Source organism: Medicago sativa, chromosome 7 (assembly GCF_051527215.1).
Source record: "Medicago sativa cultivar Bolivia chromosome 7, Bolivia_mono, whole genome shotgun sequence".
NCBI lineage: Eukaryota > Viridiplantae > Streptophyta > Magnoliopsida > Fabales > Fabaceae > Medicago > Medicago sativa.
Window position 1 is genome coordinate 80,485,738 of NC_140755.1, and position 9,730 is coordinate 80,495,467.

The window sequence follows — 9,730 nt, forward strand, 5'->3', positions numbered from 1 at the left end:
AAACTCGACATCTTAAATAAGTAAGTGGTCAGCGGTTCAATTATTGACTTTTGCATGTAAAAAAAAAAAAAAAATTGCATTGCAAGGAAAACCTAACATGTTTTTCAATGAAGATTGGTGCTAAACAACAGATATTGCATACGTAAAACATGGTTATTAAACCAAGATATAGACTCTATAATTCCACAAACCCAATCACCAATATGGTTCTTCAAGACTCCTCTAAAGCATGATCAACCAATATTATCCAAGGATCTGTCATCAACTTGATCGTTAAAGAGATCTTAATTACCATTCTTGTCAAAGGACTTGATAATCAGATCATAATTAAGTGGATTGAATGGTACTTATTTAATATATGTCAATCCTTCGCAGTTCATTAAAAATTTCATCATATCTAGACCTCCAAATTGTCAAACAAGCAACTGTGAGAAGAGTGCCTTTGCCTTAGTTAATGTTTAGGGTGATCCAATCTCAATAGTAGCTCCACGTCTATCACAAGAGCTTTGTGACTCTCACATGATTTGTTGAGTCTATATCTATCTATATATATTAAAGATATTGAAATAGTCTAACAGAAATGGTTTTGCCACAATACTCAAATACAGTAAAGTTGAACAGATATGTGGGGGAAAAAATGGACGAGTCTAATAAACTGGAATAAGCACCTTCCAAGGAAAAGAATCCACAACTCTAGAGCTATGACATTTATTTTCTTTATTTAATTTAGTTTTATAAACTTGGGAAGATACAGAACAAATTAAAGCTGAGACAAGAAGGTTTGAGGAAAAAATTCATGTTAAATATTATAGAAAAAATATCTACTATAAAACCCAAAATTGTTACAACAGCAAAGGAATTTGTATTCTATAACTAGTTAAGTTCTGATAATCTCTTGAGGCTCCTGAACTCTTTGAGTCTTTTCCAGTAAGTCATGTGCTATTTCTAACTTGCCACACTTTTGAAACTCATGCTCAAATGTGTCTCTAGCATAAGCTGATAAACGAACACCCTTTTCGAGCATTGCTTTTACTTTCTCGTAAGCATCACCAAGTTGACCTTCCTTACACAACTTCAACAACTTCTGATTCTCCAATTTTCTTTCCAATTTAAGACACAAATCCAACTGATCATGTTCTCTCAAAAGACTATCTACCAAATTGTAGGTATGAAAATGTGGAATCCATCCCAAGCCCAACATTTCCATCAACAATTCATAAGCGACTTTCCAATTCTTACAAGCACATTGAGCATGGATCAAAGCAATGTAAGTTATACTATCTGGAAAGCATCTATTTTTGTTCATGATTTCAAACACACCATTAGCATTGTCTAAATCTCCCAATTTACACAACATGGATATAACAGAATTGTAAACAACTAACTTCGGCTTTAAGCCGATCTCCAACATTCTCCCAAACAACTTACCGGCTTCCTCTACTCTACGATGATCACACAATGCCTTGATGACAATTGAGTATCCCTCTTGAACGCAAGTTAGCTTCTTTTCCTCAACAATCCTCAACACTTTAACAGCTTCTTCGGTATTACCTAAGCGACAGAGCTCTGACATAAGCCTAAACACAACAAAAGTACTAGGCAACAAACCAGAATTTACAACTGCGAAAAACACTTCAACAGCAGGCTGAATTGCAGCCCTATTTCCTCCCATGTTAGGAACTAAAATACTATACGGTCTACGAGTCTTCGTCACTTTTACTTTCTCAACAGACCCTTCTTTCGCACTCATCAAACAAAGATCCCCGATAAGAACATTTATCGCAGAACGAGTTGGATGCACACCAACCTTATCCATTTTCCGAAAAATCTCAAGAGCTGCCTCAAATCTACCAAGTCTACACAATCCAACAATCATATTACTACAAGAATAAGTATCAGGAGTTTCAATCTTATCGAAAATCGAAAGTGCAAGCTCAATCATCTCCACCGACGACTGTTTCTTACACAACGCATAAAGCACATTGTTACAAACAAGATTATCAGGTTTACACCCAAACACACTTTCCATTTCATCAAACAATGACAACACTTCATTTATCCTCCCTTCTCTACCCAAAAACCTAATACAAATCGACAACGCCTTAGACGAAACTCGACCCTCATGAGCAACAATTGTCATCAACAAACACTTGATATCATCAAAAAGTTTCCTTCTACCAAAGAAATCAACCATGTACTCAATCACAGAGTCATCAAATTGAAAATCCATTTTTGTCCCTGCCCATGAGAAAAATTTCAATGTTTTGGTTCTACCCAAGTGATTGTAACTCATCAAAACACGAAGCACAAGGTCAGAGGTTAACTCTGCTTTGTAACAATCCAAAACATTGTCAATGGCAGTGTCAGTGTCAGTGGGACAAGAAACGAGGTCGGTGAGAATAGAGTAAAGGGTTGTTTTGGGTGAAAGGTTCGAAATTGAAGGTTTTGAGGAAGTGGGTCGAAGTGATTTGGGAGAATGGGTTTTAGGGTTTATGAAATTAGGGTTAGTTTTGTTCTTTCTGGAAGATGAAGAATAAAGATGAAGAAAAGAGGAAAGAGAAGGTTTGAAAACATGAGAAAAAACAGCATTTTTTGTTCTACAAAGAATCATTCGAATTTTCCGAACTCAACCGGTGATTCCTTGTCGTGTCTCTGTTCGATTCTTCTAAGGAAAGGTTGGATTTTGTTTTGTTTTTCTTCTGTTTGGATTAAAAGAAAAACGGTGAAAATGAATTATGGAAAGGAAAATTTGAGAGATTTTCATTGTTTGGACTTGATGGGAAATAATGAAAGTGGGGAAGGAATGAGAAGGAGGAGAAGGGAAAAAGAAAATTATACTCTCGGGTATTTGCGGATATCCACGATGGACACGGGATGGATAGCATAGATTTACGATAAAATAAATAGATATTTTAAATATTTGTTAGTTGATTTTTTTGACAAAAAATATTTGTTAGTTGATGAATATGGAGCCTAAGCCCTAAGAGCATCCACAATGGTAGTTCCCTAACAAGGACTCTTTAAATGGACCCCACGTGACACATCACTTATTTATAATTTTTAAATAAAAGTACCTATTAAGGACTCAATGACTCCAATGGTAATACACTAATAAGGACTCCAATGAAAAGTACTTAAATATGTCCCACTATCTTTATATCATTAAACAAAAATAATTTATCTATTACTCCTTTTTACAAGTGGGACCAAGTAGTACACATTTTATTACTCCTTTATGCAAGTGGGACCAAGTAGTACGCATTTTATTACTTTTTTAAACGTGGGACCCGTTAGTTATCCAGGAGAGAGAGGGTCCTTATATAGTTGCCCGTTCCTTAACGGGGACTCATTTTTTCTTCCTCCAATGGAGGGTCCTTAACGGGGAGTGGTCCTTGTTAAGTAAGGACCCCCCATTGGAGATGCTCTAAGGTAATGTTATTCATGTTCGCATATGTGTTGTACTCGTTAGTAAATTAATAAAATTATTAAAATATTATACTATTTGGACATAAATATTACCCACGTGAAAGAAACTTTAATCTAATTTTATTATTCGTGCTTATTCCAAGTGAAAAAAGTCCTTATTCACCATAAGTAATTTGAGGTCATTTTATTGGTTTTGTGATGCAAACAATGTGAAATCTATATTTCTCATCGGTTTCTCATAATCTAAAGGTCATTTTATTAGTAGTGTAATGGAACCGACCTGAAATATATATTTATCATTTGTGTACTCGATGTGGGAGATACCTGTTTTATCTTGGTTTTTCGGATGTCAAACATTGATTACGTTTGAACCTTTTAAAACCGGTGATATCTTATTTTTTCTTGGGAAGGGAAAAAGTAAGCAAAACCCTTGAGAATCGAGGTCCGGGAGTTGTTTTCGCTACGGGAAGGTGTTAGGCACCCATAACGACTATAGTATCCTATAGGAACCGTCTTTAAATTCTACGCGCGCGCTCTATTTTTAAATGCTATTTGAAAGTGTTTATTTAAACCTAAGAGTTTCTAAGTGAAGAATTGGAGGGAGAAGAATGTGTTTGAATTTTTATTTTATTTGAATTGAAGGAATTTTGTTCCTTGCCTACGTACCCGTTTAAGGGATCAAATCCACCGTAGTTCTCTCTCAAAAATGTTTTTGTTTTTGTTGGTTGATTTTAAGTTTGAAAATGAATTTTGAAGAATAGAGATTGAGAGGCCTCAAGGGCATGAGATTTATGAAATTGTGAGGTTGAATTAGTCATTTGCAAAATGTGGTCTAAACATGATTATTTTCATTGAAATTTGATTAAGAAAATGAAAAAGGAAAATCCAATGGGATTTTGATCCCAAGGTTTATTTTGAAAATGATTTGAGTGAAGTTATTCACATTTTTTTGGAAAATTGATTTTTCTAAGTATGAAGCCTAAACATTCATCTAAACATACAATCCTAAACATACATCTAAACATGCATATTCTAGCTATATACCTAAAGTGAAGTGTGTGCATGTGTCGGTGCTTGTGTCGGTGTACATTATTAGAGTCCATTGTCCATATTACATCATACCCTAGATACATTCTATGGCCTCTTTGCCAAGAAATTAAAAGCATGCAAGTAAAATTTTACAAAAACTCCTAAATCTTTACATTCTAGTTTTTGCATGAAATTGAAACTTAAGGTGCAAGAAATAAGATGGAGAAAGAGATGAGATATGGAATGCTTATGATGTTTGAAATAATGAACAAATGGTTAGTAGCACAAGATATAAAGCAAGTCAAAGCTATCATAACAAGAGTAAGAAAATTAACATAAGAAAAACAAGCAAAAACAAATGTGAAATAGGCCTAAAAAATCATCACCAATGCAAGGCTTGAATATGACCTATAATCCTCATACTTCAAAGGGTTTCCAAAGAATTTCAATTCAATTTTCACAAAGAGGATTAAAGGAATATACACTACCAAGCATTTAAGACAAAAATTAGGCAAATTTCACATTATTTATTCACAAACAAAACTTGGAACACAAGGCATTAATGACATATTTACAAACAGCACCAATTTCATGGATTCAAAGTCACAATTTTCATAAAATTCATATAACAAGGTTCCATATCAAATACTCAAGATTAAGGGCCAAGATCATGCAAAATTTTCACAAGCTTTAAACACTAGGCATCGCAAGTGAGCAAGGAAGGCATCGTATTATTTTTTATCAATTTCTAATATGCAAAATCACAAAAAAAAAAAAAAAGATTGATCATCCAAAACAAAAGCAATAGAGTTCACAATATTTTCAAGAGATTTTTAACAAGATCTTTCAACAAGAATTTATCAAGAATTAAAAGAAATGCATTGACAAAAGGTGAATATTTTTCACATATTTTCAGTACTTATCATGCAAGAAACATCAAGAAATAATCAAAAAAATCAACAAGAAAAACAATAGGAAGTTATTTGGAATTTTTCAAGAAGCTTTAGCCATCACAGGGGCGTAAAAAGCACAATCAGCGTAAGAAAATAGCAAAAAAAAAACACAAGCAATAAGAAAAGCTGTACCAGCAGAGGCCCAAGCCCAAACTCACAACACATAAGCCTCACAGCACTTCTTCTTCCTCCTCTTTCTCTCTACAGGATCGTTCCTTTTCTTCCTCCACTTCACTAGGTTCATCCTTGTCTCACGTTCAGCAACAACAGCACGCAAATCCTCTTCGAACAAATGCTCCGATGCCTGAACAAATCCTCTTTGAACAACAACAGCACGCAAATCCCCTGACGTTTAGCAATCCATCGTTACTTCTTCTTCTTTTTCACGAATCTTGTTCTGCACAAGTTTCTCCACCGCACATTCCACCGTTTTCAACAATCACAAATTCATCAGCTGCGAAATTCATCAGCTGCGAAATTCAATCAATCACCGTTCTTGGCCTCTTCTTCTCGAATCCTTTGATACTCGCGAAATTCGTCAGCTGCGACATCGAATCGCTCCGAAACGTCATCATTCGCGTTCACAAGCCGATCATACTATCATCAATGTCACCAGGAAAAGGAGAATTCGAAGCTACACCGATTGCTTTGAGTCTGGATTGCGATTCACGCGAGATTTCGTTGATTGGGAGTTTGGATTCGTTGAAATTGCAGTAAAAGAGGAAGTCTCTTTCCGATGGGATACAGCGTAGAGAAGTGGCGAGTGAAACTACTGATGACGGGAGTGGACCGGAGGTTGAGGTTTGGAGTGTGGCGGCGGTGGATTCGTCGTTGTTTGATTCAGTTTATACCTCCTCCATCCTTCGAATTCGAACCCAAGCTTGGTGTTGAGGATTGGAACTGATTTGAGCCAAGGTTTGTTTGTTGAATTCGGTTGTGAATCGAAGGCTTATGTTGTTGAAATTGGTGATGATGAAAAATGGTGATGAAGTTGGGTGGTTATGGAGGATTTTGAAGGTGGTGTAAGGTTGTTATGGTGGTTTTGGTGGTGGTGGGAGGTTGTTAGATGAAGAGAGTGGTGAATATAGTTTGTTAGAGTGGTTGAAGGTGGAAGAGGGAGTTAGTTAGGGTGGTTGAGTGGTGGAGGAAAGTTTGTTGTGGTGGAGAGAGAAAGTGGAAAAAAATGAGAGAAAAAGGCTTTGTGAAATTTTTATGGATTTTATGAAAATAATTAGTGTAAAAAAATGATTAGTTGTTAATTTTGACCAAGGCTTTGACCTATTTATAGGTGATGTGGGAATGTATGGACCAATGAAAAAACGCCACATGGCACTGCACTTGTAACAAACTCTTAAGGACCAATAACATTTGGACACGTGGCACTTGGACTCTAACAAACTAAAAAAGGATTAAAATGCAAATAACAAAAGTACAAGGACCAAAATGGAAATTAAAACTAAAATTGAATTGAAAAAAGTAAATTGAAAATTAACGTAAAGCGAGACGATTAAAAACAACGAAGCAGACAAGAGTTTTTATGTGAAATGACCAAAACGCCCCCTAGGGACTAAAACGACTAAAAACGACTCAAATGCAATTTTAAAATGGATTTTTAACAGGAAATTAAAGCAAGAGCTTATACAAGACTCAGAGACAATTTTTTAGAATTTAAACAGGGTTTTAACACATGAAAAGACTAAAATGCCCCTAGGGGCAAAACTGACTCAAAATGACTTCAAATGCAATTTTTGAAATGGATTTTGACATAGAATGAAACAGAGACTTATTCAAACTATTTGAAAGGACTCAAACAAATTTTTAAAAGACTGAAAGAAATTTGACACAGGAAATGACTAAAATGCCCCTAGGGGCTAAATTGACTAAAAAATGACCTAATTGTTATTTTTTGAAATGAATTTTGACATGACATTGAAACAAGGAAAGACTCAAACAATTTTCAAAGATTAAAATGAGTTGAATGCAGGAAATGACTAAAAATACCCTTTTATGTGAATTTTGCAAATAACATTGAAATAAAATGCAGAGAAAGATGCAATTGATCAGAGACATATCAAATGACTTATAATGCAAGAAAAGAAGAATTGAACAAGTATTTTTAGGTCCAAAATTAGGGTATAACAATACCAACGTACTATAACAATATTAAATACATCATACGTGGAACCGATGTGAAATGTACTTCTTGTAGTATCGAAAGGAGAAACATATGTATGATTTGGTGAATTTACCAAAATAAATAATGGCATTGAAAATCAAATAGGTGTTCAAACTCAAGTCTATATGAATATAACATCTTGTAGTATTCTAACTAGTAATAATTTTGCACAACAATTTCAGTCTTTTATTTAAAAAAAACAAACACACACGCAACTTTAAATTGAAAAAAAAAATATGTAACGCATATGTATGTATTTGGAAAGAAAAAAAGCAAGTGTGACATACTAAAAAAAAAATAGTAAGAGGAACAATAGAGACATTTCCGTGATTTCTAGAACAAAAATGGGCATAGATGAATTAGAGGAAAATTTTGTTAATTAAGGATTAAATAAATATGAAAATTCCACCAAAAAATAAAAGATTAAATAAATCAAAACAAAATACTTGGCCAACTTAATTCACCGTGAATTAAGAGCAACCAACAAGACCATTTCAGCCTTCAATAAGGTGCTTGGTCCACTCAATTTGTTTTCTTCTATTTCTTAGCTAAATTTTCGAAAGTTTGTTACATTCAATAACTAACTAGTCACTTATGATCTGATTCAATCAATTACTGTACAAGTTACAACAAACCTATATAATATAACATTAACATTAGTAAAAATCTCATATATCTCGTCATGTCTTCTCTAATTGTTTCAAGAAGATTAAAAGAGAAAAAAAAAAAAAAAGTGTTGTTGTTTAGAGTGAAGCTAGAAGGCCAGATGATAAACAAGTTTGAACCATTATGACAAGAAATGTCGACACGAAGACTCGTGTGTATGCTATTCTCATTGTGAAATAATATTGATGTTCTTCGTTGTTATTTCTTTCTCTTCTCCATCACCAAAATCATTTGTCACTAATCCGGAGGAGTTTACTTTTATTGGTCACCAAAATTCGCAAAAGGTTCGTTCATTTATTTGTTCACTCTCTTTATTTTTAATGTAGTTGACACCTATATTTGAATCAGTAAAGTAAATTAAAAAGTCTGCTCCTATTTACTTTTTACTAAAATTGAGTCGTATATTTGATAAACACCATTTTGATAAATGAGCATTAATATAATTTGCTTTTATGTAATAGTTTTTTTTTTTTTTTGTGCGGCGACATTTTTTTTACATCTACGTTGTTTTTTAACGCAGGTGTCATCAACTTTTTTTTTTATTTTTCTAACATTGTCTTTTTGGTGAAAACATTTTTTTGTATTAATATGACTTCATAGGAATTTTGTTTTTTTTTTTTTGGAGAAACTTCACATGAAATTTGAAATTATAAAAAATATACAATATATCTTTTGAAATAATTTCAGAGATCAAAATAACGTTTAAAAATGGAGATCAATGTTTTAAGAATATTTTAACATATATATTATATATTTTGTTTTATTCTATTAGATGCATATTATAGAAAGAGAAGGATTATTTTTAATTGGAAAAAGAAATTGTACTTTATTCACAGAAAAAATTGGTGAGAGATTTAATGTCAGCTATATACTAAGTAAAATAGATTTAACAATATATACTAAGTTGGTTCTACTTCATGTTAGTTGTCCAACATTTGCTTGCTTATGTTCGTGGAGTTGTTGCTTGGAAACTGACATTAAACTTGGTAGTGAATAAGTATGTATTCAGTTCAGTTGTCATCGCAATAATGAAATTACTCTCTTTTGTCTTGTTACATGTATATAGTGGCAAGATAAAAAATGGTAATTTTAATATTGCGATGAACACTCACTTGAATACCTTCTAATTCACTTCTAAGTTTCATGCTTGTTCGCCAACCAATAACTTCAATAACATAAGCAAGCCAATGATGTGCAACTGATATGAAGATAAAACCAAGATAATATGTTGCTATGGTCACTTTAAGTTAAAACAAAGAGTCTTATTAACGAGTGCCTCTCGACACTCTTTAAGGATTCTAAAAAGAGAAATTCTTTTATAAAAAAAAGTCAAATATTTTGATTTCCAATGCATTGATTACACATATTTTTATAAGAAAATTACCATTTAAAGGTCTTAAAGAGTGATTCGGGGACACTCGTTAACATTTTCCTAAAAACAGAATTAAACACACGTCAATATATTGTTAAAATATTATAT

At 33.3% G+C, this 9,730-nt stretch overlaps 1 protein-coding gene across 1 annotated transcript; it reads right to left on the bottom strand.

Moving 5' to 3' along the window:
• Nucleotides 1–780: 780 nt before the first annotated feature.
• On the bottom strand, nt 781–2,895 carry LOC146909050 (small ribosomal subunit protein mL104 (rPPR9)-like). The gene has a single exon (XM_085730490.1). It carries the CDS (start codon nt 2,609–2,611, stop codon nt 878–880), a length of 1,734 nt encoding a protein of 577 aa, XP_085586616.1. The 5' UTR covers nt 2,612–2,895; the 3' UTR covers nt 781–877.
• Nucleotides 2,896–9,730: the final 6,835 nt, after the last annotated feature.